The sequence below is a fragment of the Pleurodeles waltl genome, chromosome 1_2 (genome assembly GCF_031143425.1).
Source record: "Pleurodeles waltl isolate 20211129_DDA chromosome 1_2, aPleWal1.hap1.20221129, whole genome shotgun sequence".
Lineage (NCBI taxonomy): Eukaryota > Metazoa > Chordata > Amphibia > Caudata > Salamandridae > Pleurodeles > Pleurodeles waltl.
Window position 1 is genome coordinate 1,090,551,672 of NC_090437.1, and position 23,941 is coordinate 1,090,575,612.

The following is a 23,941-nucleotide window of genomic DNA, read 5'->3' on the forward strand; positions in this document are numbered from 1 at the left end:
TCTGAATCAGCACATTAGAATGTTTACCACCTATCTGACCGTCCGTGGGAGGGTGAGGGTGAATTGTAGGGTGGGGAGTGGTCGAAAAACATACAGCTTATTTAGGAGTTTGGGGGGCACCGTCCAATGCCAAGGTGCGTTGGTCCCAACACCATTTTTGTGTTTTTTCTTTTTTACATTAATTCACTTTATGTCCACCTTGAGAGAAAGACTGTTGGTAGCTTAAGAGGTAAGTGGAAATCCCAGTGCAGGCATCTACTAGGGAAAGGTATCATTGACATCAAGGCACGTGGCATACTGAACAGATACCAAAAAAGACATCTCAAGCTGTGAGAGAAGCTCTAGCTCTTCCCTCATAGTTCATGATTTCACAAAAAAACTGAAAATCCTTCTGGTGTGTGAGCACTAAAAGGTTTTTTTTTTAGCTTGAGGTGGAGGAGAAGACATTTAAGTCCAATGAACTGGGTAGGTAGTGCGGACAATGTGAACATCTCTTCCTACACCCTGTATGATTTAAATGTGTAAGTCTTTCTTGTTTCGTTGCATGTTTGTGGTTATGTAAAGTCCTACAACTGTGGAATACATACCTTTATAGAGTGCATACATACAAGACATAGTTAACAAATTTGTTTTCCTTCTGTAACCAGTAGCCCATGTTTACCTGAATGTCTGCTTTTTGTTTGTAGGTGTTCGGACAGTGGCCAGCTGTTTTGTGGTGCCTCTTGCAACAGGAATGAGTTTGACTCTTTGCTTTTTAACTTTGCGACATGAAAGACCAAAGGCAAAGTATATAATTTGGCCTCGTATCGACCAGAAATCTTGTTTTAAATCTATGATAACTGCAGGTAAAGAAATTAAAAAATGATTTTGTATCACATTTTATATATCGGTAAACAAAGTCACTAAACCTTTAGTTTAAAAATATTTATAGCATAATGGTTCTAATATATATATATATATGTTCGATGGCATATGTTGCTGCAGATACACATGTTTCGCACAGTCCGCTGCCTGGTGTTGGGCTCGGAGTATTACAAGTTGTTTTTCTTCGAAGAAGTCTTTTTTTGGTCACGGGACCGAAGGACTCCTCCCTCTTCGGCTCCATTGCGCATGGGCGTCGACTCCATCTTAGATTGTTTTTTTCCGCTGTCGGGTTCGGACGTATTCCTTTTCGCTCCGTGTTTCGGTTCGGAAAGTTAGTCAGAATCTCGGAAGAAAGCGTCTGTATTGTTCCGTTCGGTATCGGGATAGTTAGGTACATCGACACCGATCATCGGAAAACTTTGGGGTAGCTTCGATTCCCCCATCGGGGCCTGGTCGGCCCGACCGCGTGCGACATCGAAGCCGATGGAACGGACCCCGTTTCGTTTCTGCCCAAAATGTCACAGTAAGTATCCTTATACAGATCAGCACTTGGTCTGTAACTTGTGCTTGTCCCCCGAGCACAAGGAGGATACCTGTGAGGCCTGTCGAGCCTTCCGGTCCAGAAAAACACTCCGGGACCGAAGAGCCAGGCGTCTACAAATGGCGTCCACGCCAACAAAACAACGTTTCGACGACGAAGAGGAAACATTCTCGGTTCCGGAATCAGAATCTGGAGACTCCGACGTCGAACAACAGCAACAAACAGTGAGTAAGACGTCGATAATTAAAACCATAGAGAAGACAAAAGCCCAGGGGACGCCACTGCCAACAGGCCATGGCTCGACCCATAAAACCGGCGACCCGTCGAAGGCGCCGAAAAAGGGCACGCCCATAGCGAAGACACCCGACTCCGGTCGAGGGACCGCCATGGAGCATCCTCGGAGCCGAGATAGTGGCTCCGAGAGGCAAAAACAAGATGCCGGCACCGAAAAACATCGGCACCGAGACACACTGCCGAAAGCCACAAAAATTCTGTCGGTGCCGAAGCCGAAAAAAGATTCTCTCTCGGCGCCGAAAAGTTCCACACCTTCATCCTACACAGAGGAACAAGGAATAAGTGGCCAGATGCACAGATTTGGACAAGAGCTCCAAAGTGTAGAATCAGACTACACACAAAAGAGACTGTACATCCAGCAAGACACAGGGAAGATATCAACCCTTCCCCCAATAATGAGGAAAAGAAGGATCGGACTTCTCAAGGATGACGCACAACCACAAGCCAAAGTGGTTAAAAAAGTCACGCCTCTGCCCTCTCCACCACAACAGGCATCGCCGGCACAAACACCGCCACAAATGCACTCACCAGCGCAAACTACCATAAGTCAAGATAATCAGGATCAAGACGCTTGGGACCTATATGACACCCCAGTGCCGGACAATGATCCCGATTCATACCCCACAAAGCCGTCACCGCCAGAGGACAGTACCTCATACTCGCAAATGTTGGCTCGGGCTGCAGAATTCCACAATGTCCAACTGCATTCCGATCCTATAGAGGATGATTTTTTATTTAACACCCTCTCGGCTACACATAGCCAATATCAATGTCTCCCAATGCTACCAGGGATGTTACGGCACGCAAAACAAATTTTTGAAGAGCCCGTAAAATCAAGAGCCATCACCCCAAGGGTGGATAAGAAATCAAACCACCACCCACAGACCCAGTGTTTATTACTTCGCAGTTACCACCTGACTCCGTAGTAGTAGGGGCAGCTCGCAAGAGAGCAAATTCCCATACATCTGGCGACGCCCCACCTCCGGACAAAGAGAGCAGAAAATTTGATGCGGCAGGAAAAAGAGTAGCATCACAGGCAGCCAACCAGTGGCGCATCGCAAATTCTCAAGCGCTGCTGGCCAGATATGACCGCGCACACTGGGATGAGATGCAACTTCTCGTAGACCATCTTCCCCAGGAATACCAAAAAAGGGCGCAGCAAATAGTTGAAGAGGGACAAACGATCTCAAACAATCAAATCCGCTCTTCACTGGACGCAGCCGATACTGCAGCGAGAACAGTCAACACTGCTGTCACCATAAGGAGACACGCTTGGCTCCGCACTTCAGGCTTCAAACCTGAAATCCAGCAGGCTGTCCTTAATATGCCCTTCAACGAGAAACAACTTTTTGGCCCTGAGGTGGACACAGCCATTGAAAAACTTAAAAAGGACACAGACACAGCCAAAGCCATGGGCGCACTCTACTCCCCGCAGAGCAGAGGCTCTTTTAGAAAAACTCCATTTAGAGGGGGGTTTCGTGGCCAACCCACAGACACCACCAGCCAACAAACAAGAACCACACCATATCAGGGTTCATTCCAAAGGGGAGGTTTCAGGGGATATAGAGGGGGTCAATTCCCAAGGAGTAGGGGAAGATTCCAGACTCCAAAAACACCTCCACCTAAACAGTGACTTTCAAGTCACAGAACCCCTTCACTCGGCACCAGTGGGGGGAAGACTAAGCCAATTCTACCAATCTTGGCAGCAGATTACAACAGACAATTGGGTATTAGCAATAATCCAACATGGCTATTGCATAGAATTCCACAAATTCCCACCAAACATCCCTCCAAAAACACGCAAAATGTCACCACAACATTTAGAACTTTTAGGACTAGAAGTTCAAGCACTACTGCAAAAGGATGCAATAGAGTTAGTACCAGTACAACAAAAAAACACAGGAGTTTACTCCCTGTACTTTCTAATTCCAAAAAAAGACAAAACATTAAGACCAATATTAGATCTCAGGACACTAAATACCTACATCATATCGGACCACTTTCACATGGTCACACTACAAGACATCATTCCACTGCTCAAACAGCAAGATTACATGACCACATTAGACCTAAAAGATGCGTACTTTCATATACCGATACACCCTTCTCACAGAAAGTACCTAAGGTTCGTATTCAAAGGAATACATTACCAATTCAAAGTGTTGCCATTCGGAATAACAACTGCACCAAGAGTGTTCACAAAATGTCTAGCAGTAGTAGCAGCACATATCAGGAGACAACAGATACATGTGTTTCCTTACCTGGACGATTGGCTAATCAAGACCAACACAGTAAAAAAGTGCACAAACGACACCACATATGTCATACAAACCCTTCACAAACTGGGTTTCTCCATCAACTATACAAAATCACACCTCGAACCGTGTCAGACACAACAATATCTAGGAGCAACCATCAACACATCAAAGGGAATTGCCACTCCAAGTCCACAAAGAGTGCAAGCATTCCACAAGGTAATAAGTGCTAAGTTTCCAAACCAAAAGATACAAGCAAAATTTGTGCTAAAACTTCTAGGCATGATGTCATCATGCATAGCCATTGTCCCAAACGCAAGACTACACATGCGACCCTTACAACAGTGCCTAGCATCACAATGGTCACAGGCACAGGGTCAACTTCAAGATCTGGTGTTGGTAGACCGCCAAACATACCTCTCGCTTCTATGGTGGAACAGCAACAATTTAAACAAAGGGCGGACATTTCAGGACCCAGTGCCTCAATACGTTAAAAAAACAGATGCTTCCATGACAGGGTGGGGAGCACACCTCCATCACCACAGCATTCAAGGACAATGGGATGTACACCAAACAAAATTTCATATCAATTACCTAGAACTGTTAGCAGTATTTCTAGCGTTAAAAGCCTTTCAACCCATAATAACACACAAATACATTCTTGTCAAAACAGACAACATGACAACAATGTATTATTTAAACAAACAAGGAGGAACACACTCAACACAATTGTGCCTCCTAACACAAAAAATATGGCAGTGGGCGATTCACAACAACATTCGCCTAATAGCACAATTTATTCCAGGGATCCAAAACCAACTAGCAGACAACCTTTCGCGAGACCACCAACAAGTCCACGAATGGGAAATTCACCCCCAAGTTCTGAACAAGTACTTTCAAATTTGGGGAACACCCCAGATAGATTTGTTCGCAACAAAAGAAAACGCAAAATGCCAAAACTTCGCATCCAGGTACCCACACCGCGAATCACAAGGCAATGCTCTATGGATGAGTTGGTCAGGGATATTTGCATACGCTTTTCCCCCTCTCCCTCTCCTTCCATATCTAGTAAACAAGTTGAGTCAAAACCAACTCAAACTCATACTGATAGCACCCACATGGGCAAGACAACCTTGGTATACAACTCTACTAGACCTTTCACTAGTACCGCATTTCAAACTACCCAACAGACCAGATCTGTTAACACAACACAAACAACAGATCAGGCATCCAAAGCCAGCATCATTGAATCTGGCAATTTGGCTCCTGAAATCCTAGAATTCGGACACTTAGACCTCACACAAGAATGCATGGAGGTCATAAAACAAGCTAGAAAAGCTTCCACTAGACACTGCTATGCATCTAAGTGGAAAAGATTTGTTTGCTACTGCCATACCAATCAAATCCAACCATTGCATGCCTCTACAAAGGACATAGTGGGATACTTACTACATTTGCAAAAAGCGAATCTCGCTTTTTCATCTATAAAAATACACCTCGCAGCAATATCTGCTTACCTACAAACTACTCATTCATCGTCTCTATTTAGAATACCAGTTATTAAAGCATTCATGGAAGGGCTAAAAAGAATTATACCACCAAGAACACCACCAGTTCCTTCATGGAACCTTAACATCGTCTTAACAAGACTCATGGGTCCACCTTTCGAACCCATGCATTCCTGTGAAATGCAATATCTAACCTGGAAAGTCGCATTTCTCATTGCAATCACATCCCTCAGAAGAGTAAGTGAAATACAGGCATTTACCATACAAGAACCATTTATTCAAATACACAAAAATAAAATAGTTCTAAGAACAAATCCAAAATTTCTAACAAAAGTAATCTCACCATTCCATTTAAATCTAACAGTAGAATTGCCAGTGTTCTTCCCACAACCAGATTCCGTGGCTGAAAGGGCACTACATACATTAGACATCAAAAGAGCACTAATGTACTACATTGACAGAACAAAGCTAATCAGGAAAACAAAACAACTGTTCATAGCTTTTCAAAAACCACACATAGGAAATCCAATCTCTAAACAAGGCATTGCTAGATGGATAGTCAGATGTATTCAAACATGCTATCTTAAAGCCAAAAGAGAATTGCCTATTACACCAAAGGCACACTCAACCAGAAAGAAAGGTGCTACAATGGCCTTTCTAGGAAACATTCCTATGAGCGAAATATGTAAGGCTGCAACCTGGTCTACGCCTCATACATTTACTAAACACTACTGTGTAGACGTACTAAATGCACAACAAGCTACAGTGGGCCAAGCTGTACTAAGAACATTATTCCAAACTACTTCAACTCCTACAGGCTAAACCACCGCTTTTAGGGGAGGTAACTGCTTTATAGTCTATGCGAAACATGTGTATCTGCAGCAACATATGCCATCGAACTGAAAATGTCACTTACCCAGTGTACATCTGTTCGTGGCATTAGTCGCTGCAGATTCACATGTGCCCTCCCGCCTCCCCGGCAAGCCTGTAGCCGTTTAGAAGTAGATCTTAAATCTTAAACATTTGTACATTTGTAAATAATTATTATAAACTTTTTATGTACATACGTATTCACTCCATTGCATGGGCACTATTTATAGCAAACAACTCCATCCTCACCCTCTGCGGGGAAAACAATCTAAGATGGAGTCGACGCCCGTGCGCAATGGAGCCGAAGAGGGAGGAGTCCTTCGGTCCCGTGACCAAAAAAGACTTCTTCGAAGAAAAACAACTTGTAATACTCCGAGCCCAACACCAGGCAGCGGACTGTGCGAAACATGTGAATCTGCAGCGACTAATGCCACGAACAGATGTACACTGGGTAAGTGACATTTTCAATATATATCATATCTATATATCTTCCACAGATTTCTCATATTGTGAATTAGCTTTTCAGATATTAGATTGATCTGGAAAATATTCCCCGCTTCCAACAATATAATTTGAGTGCTACCAGGTGTCACTATGTGTCTTAAGCCACAATGACTATTCCGGACATGACCGCACCCAGAGGTATTCGGTACCAGCTGGCACGACGGCCTCCGCTGTTGTTTTTCCTTACCTCATCCATGTGGACCCAAGGATATTTTTTAATGTCTCATTGATGACATCGCCTATTTTTACACAGCGACGAGCCAAACGTTAAAAGATTTATTACAGATGCCGCAAATTTATGTGCCTTTTGATCCACATGACAACTGCATGTGGTGCCTCGGATTGGAACATGATGCCACAGCTTGCAATTCTTGTTCCTCTGTGCATTAAATCCCAACAGGGGATTGAAGACTAAGGTGTTTCTACCAGACATACACAGAAGGGGCACCTAAGCAATCTCCCTTGCCTACAGATAGGTAATCTGTAAGGAAACAATCTCTTAAAATATATTCCCAAAAAAGCACAAAGTTCCATAAGAAGGAGAAGTCTGAAACCATTTGGAGTCTCGCCCTCTGTTACAGTCGCTGAACTTCTTCTCATTGTCTGATACGATCCCAGCATTGAAAAAGATGAGACTGGAGTTTCTGGATTCACAGGCTGCCCTGCACATATTGAAGCCGTCCAGGTTGCTGTGCTGGTTTGGTTAAGATGGCTACTGCAGCCCTTGCCAAGAGAAGCTCAAAGCCTTTACTTGGAGCCCCCTTATGCACTTGCACAGATGCTGCTCATGTAGCAGGCGATGCTCTGCTTTTGTAGCTATTGAGGCAGAGGAAATTATTAGTATGGCAAGGGAAAAAGGTAAGGTGAATTTTAGTTATATTCCAGCGGCAGAGCACCTCCCAGCGATAGGCCAGCATGAAGGAGATTTTCGCCTCTGACACAAATGCCCTTGCAGTTCCTTAAGAAATCTACGACCATACTTTAGATGATGATTTGGAGGTTGATTGCCTCTTTTCTCACTATAATACGGATACTAACTTATATCTTTGTACTTGGAGGATTATTATTATTTGGGAAATTATTCTGAGGTTTCTGATTTCGACTTGGTTAGTGGTTCTTCAGGTGTTTTGTCTGCTTGGCCTTATGGACTTTTGCATTCTGTTGGTGCCACATGCCAGATGGTAGTTAATGGCCCCTCTTTGTTGCCTGAGGTCACAGTGACTCCAGCAAGAGGGGAGCCTCACTGCTAAGATGCAGATCTTCCACTTTGGTCATCCAGATGTGCACTGGTGGATGGACCCCTCAAATCTTAAGTGGGTTTTCACTTCCGCTCTGGAGACTTAAAGCTACTGTGATCACATATACTTTTTTCGTGGCCTGAGGAGCCCAACTGTGTGACATGAAGGCATGGTGTCTTTGGTCCTCTTCAGAGCAGTACCAGCTCACAGATGAGCTCAAGCTTTAGTGGCCTGTCTTACAATAAAGGCATTTCTCTCTCCCATCTCACAAAACAACATTCAGATTCTGTTGGATCACCACTGGCCATTACGTCAACAGAGATGGGAGTGTGGGGTCGTGTTCCCCGTGCTGGGAGGCAATTTGCTTGTGGCAGTGGTCACTTTGATAAGGATTTTCCCCATAGCAGCTCATCAGTGCATGAGCACATTCTCTCAGTTGTTCCTCAGTAGAGGACTGTGATTGGGGACTACACCCTGAAGTGACTCAGGTGATCTTCTCTAGATTGGGGTTTGCATTTGTAGATCTTTGCAGTGTGGGCCAGAATAGGACGTGTCCTCACTTTTGTGCCTAGACTTCCTTCTGAATGGTTTCCTGGGAGGTACTGACTCTTCTCGGAGCCTGATCTCTGTGTTTCTGATGATCCATCCAAACACCTAGATGATGCGACTGCACAGCAGATGTGGAGAATTAGTAGTGCCAGCCCCTTTGCCTGCCTGATGAGGCTGCAGACTTCACCCTGGTGACCAGAAAGCCCACTACCATATCCATCTTTGCTGGTCACTGGAATTGCTTAATTCAATGATGTTAGTTGGATTATATCAATCCCTTTAAATCCTGGCTTTCTGACTTCTTGTGATATATGTTGCCCTTGCAAAACAGGAACTGATGGTGGCTACAATTAAGGACTATGTGGCAGTCATATCTGCTTTCATGTTAGATTGCTAATGGCACTTTTTCTAAAAGTTTGCTTTATATGTTCCCCCTACCCCTCACCCCATCTCATTCTTGTTCCTAAGTAGATGATTCTGTACATTATTGGTACCAATTTTTTAAAGGTATTTTACTAACAGAATTCTCATCACATAGCCTTTTTTGACAACTTTGATCCCATATCTAACTCACAGCACCGTTCTGTTAACAATGTTACTCGGTCTAGTGATGTACCTCACAGTCCCATACAAACATACATACGTAACATTTTATAGATAGTGTGAAAAGTAGAAGTATATCGGACATAAACATAATCATTCAGTATACCCTGGCTTTGTTTATTTTACCTCAAATCACTAGTAAATGACACCCCAAGAATGTAACAAATTAATGCGTTCACTCTCTTTTCTCACCCTTCCTTAAGCCTGTGTATGATCCAGTTCAGTTTGGGAGATTAGGCGCATCAGTAGTGGATTTCAAATGTGTCTCAGATGGGAGCCAGCAGGTTGTATACCTGCCTATTCATTGCAGAATGCTACATTTTATAATCAGTCTTCCTTTAGCAGGGTTAGACCTTTCTCCACGTTAGCTCAATCAGTCTCCTTTTTAATAAGAAGACCCGTCCATTGAATTTCCTAAGCTTCTTGGGAAAATGCCTTGTTTCTCCTAGCAGCACTGATGTGAGCAAAGGAGAGATTTGATATGGAACTGTTTGACACAGATCATAATAACAATTATTAACAAAGGTCATAGTTTGTGGCTAATATTCTATCAAGTTGGGACAACTACAGGCCATGTGCGCGAAATCTGCTTGCAGAGCTTGGCATCTGAAAATTAGGAATACGATCAGGGTCTGGTTATCACAAAGCGGCAGTAGTGTGCCCATGTAAACATTTTAAATGTAATAGACAATGTCTGCAGTTCATTAAAGTCTGACTGTGAACAGCGATATACCATCATTCATTTCCGTTTCACCGTTTTCTTTCCATCATATCTTTGCACTATCATATCTACTTGCATCTAACGTATTGTTTCATGCAGTTTATACACCAATTGTGCAGTGTCCTGTGATTGCATGAATTTATACAGAGGCGTGAATTCTAGAGGAATGTTAGTCATACAGCACTAAGTGCAGGTTTCAAATGAAAATATACAAATGAGTCTAACATGGTGTAGGCCAACCTGCTTGTATAATCCTCAAGTATTAAAAACTCTCTCTGCATAGATTACCTAGATGACTGCACTTCTTTTCTTTAGTGGATCAGTATGTTTGTTCTGCTGTCAGAGTCCAGTCTGAGTTATGTGCTAACTGCATTGCAGGTGAGTATTTTTGGAAGAAACCCATCATGTTGTCAAGTGCATACCAAGCCCAGCATATAGCTGTCACTGTCGGATTTCTAGGTCTTTTTGGTTTTATGGCCAGTACGATCTGCAAAGTGCCTAACTCCACTGGCTTTTTCACTATGAAGTGTGGTGTGTGGTGTATGGGGTTGCACATGCTACCAGGAATTCAGATGCTTTATAGAAGAATCCACGTTTCCCAATTAAAGACATCTTGATTAACAAACTAATATGAGATTGTCTTTACGCCCATACTGGTCTAAAAAGTGTGAAATATAGTTTACAAAAATAAGGTTTTAGGGAGCACATTTGGGATATTATGAAAACATGTGTACTTTGTTACAATTCTGTCTGCCAAGGATAAAGGAATAATATTCCATCTACCTGCTTGGTTAGGGAGCTAATCAAGTGCTGGGTAATTTTCAGCAATCCTAACATTGCAGTCCATGTGTACTTTTATGCCGAGATAATTGAATTGTCCCCTTACATGGATGCAATGGTAACTCCATCCCCGTCCTCTTCGTTCTGAGGGTGAGCTAAAATATTTCTGGAATTTCCTAGTTTAATATTATGCTGAAGTATGCACCAGACTGGATGATCTCCATAATCACAGGAGACAAATTCCGCTCTGGTTGCTAATAAATAATGTCATCCGCAAACAGCAGCCTACCCCTCATGAATTTCAATCCTCCATCTGCATGATGTTTCTTTAACCGGCATGGCAGAGGTTCCATTCTTTAAACCAAATATTAGTGCATCAAGAGTATTACTAGTGGTTCAAAAATGAATCTGTTGGCTTTGACTGTAGTTGCAAGACTAGAATATATTAGTTTAATTAGTTCCATGAAGTAGTCGCCAACTCAGTTCACCTGAAGGCCATCAGTATTGATTCAAAGGACTTTTCAGCGTTGAGAAAAATCAAGACAGACGCTAGGTCTGGATTCTGTTGCTGGTGAACCAGACAGCATACGTATTGCAGGAACTAGCCCTTCTTGGTATAAAGTTGGATTGGTATGTCAGTACTATCTTTGCCATCAGCGGGTGAGTTGAGGTGTAATAACCTTGGCTAGAATTTGTTATCTACATTTAATAATGTCAATTGTTAGTAAGAAGTGCACAAAGTACTATTCTTTCCTGGTTTTAACAGTACTGTAATCACAATTTCCTTGGACTGTGGAAATATCTCAAATACCACAAGCAGGTGCAGAGCCAGGATCAAATTGTTTGTAAAGTTCAGTAGTAAGGATTCTAGTGCTAGGGCCTTACCACTCCAGATCCAATATGGCAAATTTCACTTCCGTCACACATTTTGGTACAGACAAAGGACCTGATTTAGAGTTTGACGGACTGGTTATCCTGTCTTCTGTATTATGATTTCCATAGAATATAATGGAATTGTAATATGAAGGACGGGTTATCCGTCAAGTTTCTGATGGAGTAAACCATCCACCAAATTCTAAATCAGGCCCAAAGTGTCTATGAACATCCTCCAACCTTACAAATGTTTTATTAGCTGGGGAATCAACCAGTTGTGATTCTGCAACATTGGATTAAGAGGTATGCAATACTCCGTGAACACTTCATTAATCCCTGGCAAATCCCTAATCCAGCTGCCTTAGGGCTCGAAAAGTCCACTAGACCACTCGCATTGGCGAGTCTTATTTGATCAGATCGTGCTATTTTTTAATACTTACAGGTTCCTTCTAGCGAATTGACACTGAACAGGTGTTCTGTTCAGTTGAAAAGTGGAAGAGCAATAAAAGATGATTTTAAATCTTGTTCTTACATCACATTTGCTCTGTGTTCACAGACAGAGGTCAAAAATCAGTTTTTCTTACAATTAATTTTCCTTCTGACTGCATAGTTCTAGGACTTTGTAAGGTGAACTATGTGACCTGCTGCTTAGAATGTAAAATTAAATGATATATAGTGTCAGGTTTTTCCTAATACACAACATTTAAATGACTAAGTCAACTGTGCAAACGTTTCAAAATATATTTCAGTAGTTGTGAAAGGCCTTTTTTATATTTCTGTGTGGTAAAATATTTTGTCAATAGGATGAAAACAAATCAAAGTACTTTACATGTGGATGTGCAAAGGATATGTTTTCTGAAACCCAATTTTCACAGATTGTTAATACACTATATAGTTTTATCAATAAATCTGCAAGTTAATGGAGAGGTTTTTGGACATTTCTTTGAAAGTTACTGTGTAGATGACCGTTTGTTGCAGCATCATAGTTTAGTAATATATTTATTAAAACTGAGTGTTAACACAAACTGAGAAACACTCCGGCCCTGATGGCAATGCTGTTAGTAAAGTAAAAGAAGTCCTAGGTTATGTGGGCTAGACCTCATGGGTATGTGGGCTAGATTCTTGTGATGCATGCAGCAAACTTTAGTCTACTTAATCAACAAGTTATTTTTTTTTGTACTGCAGAAATGCTGAGCTCATATATTTGAAGGTGCAATCAAATGTGAGAATGAAGAAAAAGGCGACTCTGTAAACTATTTGCCTAGGATCACACAATTTGAGACCCGTTTACGGGTCAAGTACATTACAGTTAGGTCGAGTATATTATTTAAGTAACACAGCCTGCAGGTCTAGTAACATTTTAATGATTTTTCTAGCCCTGTGCCTGATGGGTGTTCATACCCTCCTACGTGTTCTGTGTCTTAAAACCACTGAGCGTCCATGCCACCATTCTTTCTGGGGACTCTCATTTACTATACTGTTTGGTTTTGGCATAATAATGAACAAAGGTTGTTTATCAGCAAAACCTCTGTAAGAGAGCAGTTTCTGGTTTAATTCTGCCAAAAGGGCATCATCCCTAAATTTGGTGTAGCGTCTACCAGTACAGCTTTCGTCTTTCTACCTGAGAGCGGATGCATTTAAGAACCTCAGCCTGTTAGGAGATGCCTGTTCTCTATACCTACACTTTAAACCTCTCCCAAAATGGGACTAGTTTGAATCACATAAGGGCTTGGTGGGCAATACATTGCAATCCTGGCTCATGCTCCTCAATAAGATAAAATAATATTGGGGAACGGTCTGACAATCTAGGCAGTTTACAAGGTGACTTTTTGGGGGGCTTACTGACCTCTGTGGTTCAGCCTTCATATATTCACCACTCCCAGCATCTCCACATCACAAATTAAAGCTTTCTTGGATGCAGATAAGGAGCTGTGTTTGTGACTCGGCCTGTCTAATTCAGTATTTAATACTAAGTTGAATTCCTCAATCTAGAAAAAATCATGCTGTGGTGTATGCCTAGACACTGTTCAGAGTGGCGCCAAAAGTTGATTTGCTTTTCTTGATGACATCCCCATCCAAGCCGATGAACAGTTGCCCAGAGTGCCTTCAGAGTCGGTTTTGTTGGTGGCATTACATTCAGTGCATAGGATTGGAAGACTTCAGGCCCTCTGTCCACTTTTCACAGTTTTTAATCTGCATAACTTTGTTCTTCCCACCTGCCTATCCTCTGTATGCCTTTCGTTGTCATATGCCATTCTATTACCCCTGCATCCTCTTTTCCACCTCCTCATCCCATCAAGGGGCATAAGTGGCTAGATCAGCTGGACTCTAGAGGCACTGTATTCTATTATATCAGTCATACTCTGTACGAAATGTTCAACTATTTGTGTGTTTTCCATGGGCTAAGAAAGGCAAGGTGGTGACCAAACACACCATTTTGTATTGGGTCATCCTTTGTTTAATGTTTTGCTAATCTGTAGAGAAAAACTCCTTCCAGAAGGCTTTTATGCCGATTCCACCAAGGACATAGCTGCTTCTACGGATCTCTCTAGAGGTGTCCCCATAGCTAACATCTACAGGGTGGCCCCTGTATATTTTTCTCAAACATTCATGTCTAGGCCACTTTCTTGGTATGTCAACATTACTCAATCCTCTTCCAGGGAGGTATTATTTTGGAATCATTCAGTGAGGAATCTACAAGAAGACTGTGCATCATAAGAAAATGTTATTTCCTTTGGTAACTGTTCGATGGCATGTGTAGCTGTAGATACACATGCTTTGCATAAGCTCACGATCTAGTGTTGCAAGTTGTTTTTGTTAGAAGAATCTTTTCGAGTCACGAGATCGAGTGACTCCTCCTCTCTGTGATAATGCGTGTGGGCATTGTGTCCTTTGTTGGATTGTTTTCTCTCCGCTGTCACGTTCGGGTGCATTTCCTCTTGTTTCGGTATTCCTTGACTCAGTCTATTCCAAACTCTTCTCTTCCGTCTAGCTTTCAATGACTGTATTGTATCTCGATTGTATTTTCAAACCTAACTTAATCGACCCGAATTTCTGCATCTGGTTCGGTTTACCACCCTTGGGGCGCCAATGCCCTTCTCAGGCCTACTCCTCCACGTGTTGCGGAATATGTAGGGCTGATGGAACAGACTCCATTTCGGTTTTGCCTTTGATTCCATTCGAAATTCCCACACACAGACCAACACCTGATGTGTAACTTGTGCTTGTCCCCGGAATATAAAGAGGAGATCTGCGATGCCTGTTGGTCTTTTCAATCCAAAAGGCCCTCTGTGACTGAAAAGCGGTGGAAGATGGCGTCAAAGACACCTGCAACACTCCTGATATTTTTGGAGAAGAACATGCACAGAAGGAGATCAAACTCTAGGTACTCCTCTCTATTCAAGATTCCAAGTCGGATGTCGAAATTGACATCGAAGCTCAGCTGCTCACCTCAGCACAACTTTGAGTACATCAGCCTGACCTTCCATACAAAGACTATAAAATTAAAATAAAAAAAACATACAACATGGTTGTCGGTCCACCACTGCCTTCGGGCCATGGTCGGATCTGAAAATTACCAAGACTAAGCTGTCTTTTGCATCGACCTTTGGCTCGGCAACATCCCACACAGTCTTGGGATTGAGTCGACCCTTTGATCTGAGAGTTTCGGCTTTGAGAAAGAAGCCTTCCACATCAGCTTCGGAGCAGACACCTTCCACTCGACACAAGGCTGCACTCCGAATACTTCGGAACCGGAAACTCTGTCTTCTAAAGACTCCACTCATTCATTGAGGCAACTTTACCAGTAGAACCAATTCCTGAAGTAATGGCTGCTCATCAGCGCCAGCTACACATACGATAGGAAACAGGAAAAATAATTCCTTCTCCCATGTCCCAATCAAGAGGAGATTTACTTTTCAAGAGACCTTGAAAACTGCTCCTCCTCCTGAAAACGTCTCCAAGGACAAGGCCCCAGTTCAACCTCAGCCATCTCCACCTCACTTTCCTGTATTTCCTACTACTCCTCCACCACCTCCACAATCTAATCCACCCATTATTGAGGCACAATTTTCTGCACAAGGTTCACCACCACCTCATAAAGATGATTTGGGCGAAATGCCACAAGATTCTACCCATGGGATCCATATGATCCAGATCCCATACTACCTAATGACCCCAATATCTACCCTGCACGCCCTTCACCTCCTGAAGATGCAACATCATACCAACAGGTCATTGCACTGGCAGCTTCATACCATAACGCACACAAGCAAACTGACCCTGTTGAAGAAGATTTCCTCTCTGTTACATTGACTATCACTCATAAAGAAAATCAGTTCATGCCCATGTTGCCAGGTATGCTTAGAAACACCACAGGTATTTTTAAAGAACCTGTTAGGTGAAGAGTTTTTACCCCAGGAATCAATAACAAAAATATAAAGCAGCACCCTCAGGCCCTGTTTATTAGATCACAGATACCTCCTGACTCAATCGTTGTCAGAACAGCACGGAAACGTGCTAATAGCCAGTCAACAGGAGCTGCCTCTTCTGAGAGGAAAAAACGGGATGCATTGGGAAAAAGAGTGTCTGCACAGGCTGCTAATCATTGGGGTATTGCCAATTCACAGTTAATTCTGGCAAGGTATGATAAGGCCCACTGGGAACAGATGGAGGATCTTCTCCAGTACCTCCCACAGGAACATCGAAAAAGGAGACAGGAAATAGTTTCAGAAGGGCAAACTATTTCAAACAACTCCATAAGGGGTAACCACGCAGCATGTGGTATAAATACTAGTATTATTATAAGAAGGCATGTTTGGATCAGATGCTCAGGCTTCAAGCCAGAAATCCAGCATGCAGTTTTTAACTTGCCTTTCGACAGAGAATACTTGTTTGGCACAGAGGTTGACACCACCATAGAAAAACTCAAAAAAGATTCACAAACAGCAAAAGCTACGGGGGCGCTACTCACTACACCACATAGGGGTAATTTTCGCCAGCTACAATTTAGGTGAAGCTTCAAAACATCATTTACTTATTGTAAGGAAATGCCTCCTTGGCATGGTTACCCCCTGACTTTTTGCCTTTGCTGATGCTAAGTTATGATTTGAAAGTGTGCTGGGACCCTGCTAACCAGGCCCCATCACCAGTGTTCTTTCCCTAAACTGTACCTTTATCTCCACAATTGGCACAACCCTGGCACTCAGGTAAGTCCCTTGTAACTGGTACCACAAGTACCAAGGGCCCTGATGCTAGGGGAGGTCTCTAAGGGCTGTAGCATGTCTTATGCCACCCTAGGGACCCCTCACTCAGCACATGCACACTGCTTCAAAGCTTGTGTGTGCTGGTGGGGAGAAAATGACTAAGTCGACATGGCACCCACCTCAGAGCGCCATGCCAACCACACACTGCCTGTGGCATAGGTATGTCACCCCTCTAGCAGGCCTTACAGTCCTAAGGCAGGGCGCACTATACCACAGGTGAGGGCATATGTGCATGAGCACTATGCCCCTACAGTGTTTAAGCAAAACCTTAGACATTGTAAGTGCAGAGTAGCCATAAGAGTATATGGCCTGGGAGTTTGTCAAACACGAATTCCACAATTCCATAATGGCTACACTGAAAACTGGGAAGTTTAGTATCAAACTTCTCAGCACAATAAATGCACACTGATGCCAGTGTGCAGTTTATTGTAAAATACACCCAGAGGGCATCTTAGAGATTCCCCCTGAATACCTACCCGACGTCTAGTGTAGGCTGACCAGTTCCTGCCAGCCTGCCACACACCAGACATGTTGCTGGCCACATGGGGAGAGTGCCTTTGTCACTCTGGCCAGGAACAAAGCCTGTACTGGGTGGAGGTGCTTCTCACCTCCCCCTGCAGGAACTGTAACACCTGGCGGTGAGCCTCAAAGGCTCACCCCTTTTGTTACAGCACCCCAGGGCATCCCAGCTAGTGGAGATGCCCGCCCCTCCGGCCACTGCCCCACTTTTGGTGGCATGGCTGGAGGAGATAATGAGAAAAACAAGGAGGAGTCACCCACCAGTCCGGACTGCCCCTAAGGTGTCCTGAGCTGAGGTGACCCCCAATAGGATTAGGGATGTGCCCTCCTCCCCACAGGGAGGAGGCACAAAGGGGGTGTAGCCACCCTCAAGGACAGTAGCCATTGGCTACTGCCCTCCCAGACCTAAACACACCCCTAAATTCAGTATTTAGGGGCTCCCCAGATCCCAGGAAATCAGATTCCTGCAACCTGAAGAAAGGAGGACTGCTGACCTACAAGCCCGCAGAGGAGGAGGAAGATGACAACTGATTTGGCCCCAGCCCTACCGGCCTGTCTCCAACTTCGAAAACCTGCTCCAGCGATGCATCCGACAGGGACCAGCGACCTCTGAAGCCTCAGAGGACTGCACTGGACTACAGGACCAAGAAACTCCAGTGAACAGCGGTCCTGTTGAAAACCAGCTACTTCTTTGCAACAAAGAAGCAACTTCCAAGGACTTAACGTTTCCCGCTGGAACAGTGAGACTCTACACTCTGCACCCCACGCCCCCGGCTCGACCTGCAGAAAACCAACACCTCAGGGAGGACTCCCTGGCGACTGCGAGCCCGTGAGTAACCAGAGACAACCCCCGACCCCCCAAGCCCCCACAGCGACGCCTGCATAGAGAATCCAGAGGCTCCCCCTGACCGCGACTGCCTGTAACAAGGGACTCGACGCCTGGAACCAACACTGCACCCGCAGCCCCCAGGACCTGAAGGAACCGAATTTCAATGCAGGAGTGACCCCCAGGCGACCCTCTGCCCTGCCCAGGTGGTGGCTGTCCCGAGAAGCCCCCCATGTGCCTGCCTGCACCGCTAGAGTGAACCCCCGGTCCCTCCATTGAAATCAATACAAAACCTGACGCCTGCTTGCACACTACACCCAGTTGCCCCTGTGCCGCTGAGGGTGTGTTTTGTGTGCCTTCTTGTGTCCCCCCCCCCCCCCCCAGTGCTCTACAAAAACCCCCTCGTCTGCCCCCCGAGGACGCAGGTACTTACCTGCTGGCAGAATGGAACCGGAGCGCCCCTGTTCTCCATTGGCACCTATGTGTATTGGGCACCTCTTTGACCTCTGCACCTGACCGGCCCTGAGCTGCTGGTGTGGTAACTTTGGGGTTGCCTTAAACCCCCAACAGTGGGCTGCCTATGCCCCAGGACTGAGACTTGTAAGTGTTTTACTTACCTCCTAATCTAACCTTTACTTACCTCCCCCAGGAACTGTTGATTTTTGCACTGTGTCCACTTTGAAAATAGCTTATTGCCATTGTTACAAAGACTGTATGTGATATTTCTTTCATTCAAAGTTCCTAAAGTATCTAAGTGAAGCACCTTATATTTAAAGTGTTTACTGTAAATCTTGAACCTGTGGTTCTTAAAATAAACTAAGAAAAGATATTTTTCAATATAAAAACCTGTTGGCCTGGAGAAAGTCTTTGAGTGTGTGTTCCTCATTTATTGCCTGTGTGTGTACAACAAATGCTTAACACTACCCTCTGATAAGCCTACTGCTCAACCACACTACCACAAAATAGAGCATTAAAATTATCTACTTCTGCCACTATCTTACCTCTAAGGGGAACCCTTGGACTCAGTGCACACTATTTCTCACTTTGAAATAGTATATACAGAGCCAACTTCCTACAGTTACTGACTAGAACTCATCTCCACTCCACCAAATATTCCCCTTCACACTCACAAACTTTCACACGCCCCATCTTACTCTGTTCAAGGAAGAGGTACAATCCCTTCTTCTCAAAGGGGCTATAGCACCAGTTTCCCTATACATCCTTATACCAAAGAAAGATGGGTCTCTTAGACCAATTCAAGATCTCAGACCTCTCAATCTATGCATTCTCTCAGAGCATTTCCATATGCTCACACTCCAAGATGCTATTCCCTTATTACAGCACAGGGCTAGAAACATCTACTCCACCACTCGCGAGTTTTATTTTATGAGGTCAAGCTATTTTTAGATTCCACTCCACCCTTCTGGCAAGTGGACAAAGAACAGGTGTTCTGTTCAGTCATAAACTGAATTAGCAATTTAGATGCCTTTAAATTTTATTCTTGTCACATTTGCTCTGTGTTCAGAGACAGAGGTCAAATGTCAGTTTGTCTTCTTGCAATGGAAATACTTTCCCTTGTGACTGCAGAGTTCCAGGATTTTGTAAGGTGAACTGTCCTATATAACTAAGTCAACTTTACAAACATTTCAAAATGTATTTCAGTAGCTGTGAAAGACAATTTTTTGTACGTCTATGTGATGAAAAAAATGATTTAATAGGATGAAAAAAAGTAAGAACACTTTACTTTGTGATGTGCAAATGATAAATGTTTTCTGAAACCCAGTTTTCACAGATTATTGTTAATACATTGTATAGTTTTATCAGTAAAGCTGCAAGTTAGTGGGAAGATTTTTGTGCATTTCTTGGAAATTTACGGTCTGTAAATGACAGTGCGCTACCACATAATGCTTTAATAATATATTTATTAAAAGTGAGTGTTTAAACATAAACTGAGAAACACTCCTGCCCTGATGGCAAAGCTATTAGTAAACTAGGAGGCAAGTCATCCATGGATCATGTGTACCCTACATGTGTGCTAGATTTATTATACATGGAGCAAGCGTTTAGTGTATTTAATCAAACAAAAGAGCAGAAATGTTGAACCCACATATTTGAAGGTGCACTCATGTGAGAATGAAGAAAAAGGCGATTGCAACATACAATATTTGCCTAGGATCAGACAATTTGAGACCCGTTTCCTGGTCAAGCACAGTACAGTTAGGTTGAGTAGATTATTCAAGCTACTCGACCTGCAGGTCTAGTAACATTTTTATGAATTTTCGAGGCCTGCAGCAAGACGACTTCATGACCGCTTCAGATCTGAAAGATGCATACTTTCACATTCCCATTCATCCAGCACATCTCAAATACCTCAGATTTGTCATTGTGGGAAAGCACTATCAATTCAAGGTTTTGCCATTCAGGGTAACAGCCGCCTTCAGGATATTCACAAAATGCCTAGCAGTAGTTGCCACATTCCTCAGGAGACAACACATCCATGTCTTCCCTTACTTGGACGACTGGCTCATCAAACTCCCAAACAGGTCAGACCTTCTGACTGAAAGGCGAGATCAAATCGGACATCCAGGCCCCAAAACACTCAATCTTGCAATATGGCTCCTGAAGTCATAGAGTTGGGTTACCTAAATCTCCCCTCAGAATTTATGGAAATTCTTAAAGAGGCACGAAAACTCACAACTAGACACTGTTATGCTGCAAAATGGAAACATTTTGTTTGCTACTGTCAACCTAAAGACATTAATCCAATCAAAATCTCAATTCAAGACCTTGTTTGTTATCTGCTACATTTCCAAAGAGCAAACGTAGCATACTCATCTATTAGGCTTCATTTAGAAGCTATAGCTGCTTACCTCCAAAATAGACAACATGTTTCTTTAATCAGAATTCCAGCAATCAAACCCTTTATGGAAGGCCTCAAAAGAGTCATTCCACCCAGGGTTCACCCAGCCCCATTATGGAACCTTCATGTTTTCCTTACTAGACTCATGGGTCCACTTTTTGAGCCTATGCATTCCTATTCTTTGCATTTTCTTTCATTGAAAGTAGCCTTTTTTAGTGGCTATCACTTCCCTAAGACGTGCAAGTGGAATAGAAGCTCTAACTTTAGAAGAAACATTCTTCCAGTTTCACAAGGATAGGGTAGTTTTACGACAAACCCTGAATTCCTTCCAAAAGTAGTTTCACTATTTCTCATTAATCAATCAATTGAGTTGCCTGTTTTTTAACCACAGCCGCACTTAGTCGCTGAAAGAGCTCTTCACACATTAGATGTTAAAAGGGCTCTTCTGTATTACATTGATAGGACTAAAAGCTTTAGAAAATCTAAACAGCTTTTTGTAGCATTTTCTATGCCTCATAAATGCAATCCAATGTCAAAAAATGGCATAGCCAGATGGATAGTCAATCTTACTATCTTAAAGCCAAAAGACAATTACCTATAACTCCCAGAGAACATTCAACCAGAAAAAGGGTGCTTCTGTGGCTTTTTGAGGAATCATTCCAATAGAAGACATTTGTGAAGCTGCTACTTGATCTACAGCACATACATTTACTAAGCACTATTGTGTTGATGTTTTAGCTAGGCAACTGGCTAATGTTGGCCAAGCAGTGCACAGGACACTTTTTCAGGCTACTCCAACTCCTACAGGCTAGCCACTGCTTACTTAGAGGGGACTGCTTTGCCGTCTATGCAAATCATGTGTATCTTCAGCTACACAAGCCATCAAATGGAAAACTTAACTGACCCAGTAGACATCTGTTCATGGCATGTAGTGCTATAGAACCACATGCACCCACCCTCCTCTTTGGAAGGCTGTGACAGTCATTGTAGTGTCATGATTTCACAAATATTGTACATATGTATTTATACTGTATAGCCATCCCTTTTCTTTAATATCTATATATATTCCTTGCTTCACCCGCCTGTGTGAAAACAATCTAACAAAGGACTCGATACCCGTGCACAGTATGGAGGAGTATCTCAATCTCATGACTCAAAGATTCTTTGAAGAAAACCAACTTGCAACACTCCAAGCCCAACACTACATGACAGACTTATGCATGTGAATCTACAGCACTACATGCCACGAACAGATGTCTACTGAGTAAGTAACATTTTCCTTCTAGTGGATAAATAATCTTCCTCACGATTTCTCACTGCCCTTCCCTTCTTCCTTGGGGGTCAGTGCTGTGATTAATATGGTACATATGTATGCTAACATGTTATTTGCTGTATTAGTTATTGTTTCCTGGTTCTTCTCCACCCGTCTTGACTGGGTGAGGAAAAATTCAAGAGCTGATTACAGTGCATTGGTTGCTGTCTAATATTCAGTGGTGTCCTCATGTCTGGTGTTGAGTAATGGCTGAAGCCACAAGGTTCCAGCTGGTGCAATATTGGTGGCAAAAAGCTATTCTGGACCAATCTGACACCTGAAAGGATAACTCACAAGGTCGGGAATCTTCAAAAAGAATTTGTATCGACCAGCAACATTCTAACTGAAGATAAGTAACTTTTCTGTTAAAGGGTAGGCTGTGTGTTTTGACTGTTTTCCAGGATAATTGTCAGAGGCTAGTTTGAGCCTGAAGTGTCTAGCATGTGTCTAGAATTACTTTGCACAGCACAAACACACAGGAAATGTTAATTTTTATATAATGGCTTTAAGCACTGTTAAGCAAGTTTGCTCAAGGTTTTACCCCCTCAAACTACTTTCATATCAACTAGTCTTCAGTTGGAACAAATCCTGCTTTGTGACTGCCACAAAGCAGTTGGTAGGCTACTCTCCTGACTGACCAGTCCTTACTGTTCATCCTATTGAAGTTCTGCTACCGTATGAATCCTATACCAAATATTAAATCCCATAGGCCCTTTACTGTTCTTGTGTAAGTGATTTGGTATCCCCTCGTGCGTTTCTTAAATTTCATCACACATATTATCACTTTCTTGTGCTTAATGACGTTTGATGGATTGAAGTCAAAAGTAATTTAATGAATGGCAAGTAAAGCTGTGTAGATCCATTCTGCTTCCCTTGGTTTTGCCAGACGACCAGTATGGCATTGTTTTAATAGAGGATCGTTGAAGTTCAACCTTAGCCTAGGAGTTCTATGAAAGATTAGGACTGTGAGCATGAGGATTGCAGATGAAGCATCTATCTCCCCAGCACCCACTGGTCACTCACTACTAGCCCTTTGGGTCCTCCTCGGTAATATCTACAGGATATCTGTAAAGTATAAAATATTAGCCATACTTTCAGGGTCACAAATGTAGAAAACCAATATTTGTGGCTAACTCCCTTATTTAGTGCAGGCTGGGTAGGGCAGTCTGTGAGCTCTCAACGGGCGCCTTGGCATACAGTAGCCACAATGGAGAAACTTCCTTTGGATGAGGTGCAGCGGGGCGGAGATGGGCAAGGTATGGGGTGCCATACACCCCTTTCTCCACTACACCCTCCACGAGCCCAGACAAACCTCCCAGTGCTGATCAAGCAGATCACTCTGTTTTGTTATTAATGGTCACAACGGACATTACCCAGACTATAGTCCACTTACTTCAGGATGTTTTGTTCCACCAACTCTGGTAGATACCAGCACAGAGTTCGGAATGTCCTTGGTTCCTTTGATGTGCTTGCTTGCTTGCTATGTGTTTACTTGACCGGTGCATGTAAGAAAAGTCACCTATTTAAAGTTTGATTTCTTTTTTCTTTTTTAATTTTTTG

General features: G+C 43.2%; 1 protein-coding gene across 1 annotated transcript in view; it reads left to right on the top strand.

Moving 5' to 3' along the window:
• Positions 1-23,941, top strand: part of SEPSECS (Sep (O-phosphoserine) tRNA:Sec (selenocysteine) tRNA synthase) — a 196,384-nt gene that overhangs the window by 60,605 nt on the left and 111,838 nt on the right. Inside the window, exon 4 of the mRNA XM_069202162.1 lies at positions 687-845. Coding sequence (XP_069058263.1) covers positions 687-845 — 159 coding nt within the window. The remainder of the gene's footprint in view (positions 1-686; positions 846-23,941) is intronic.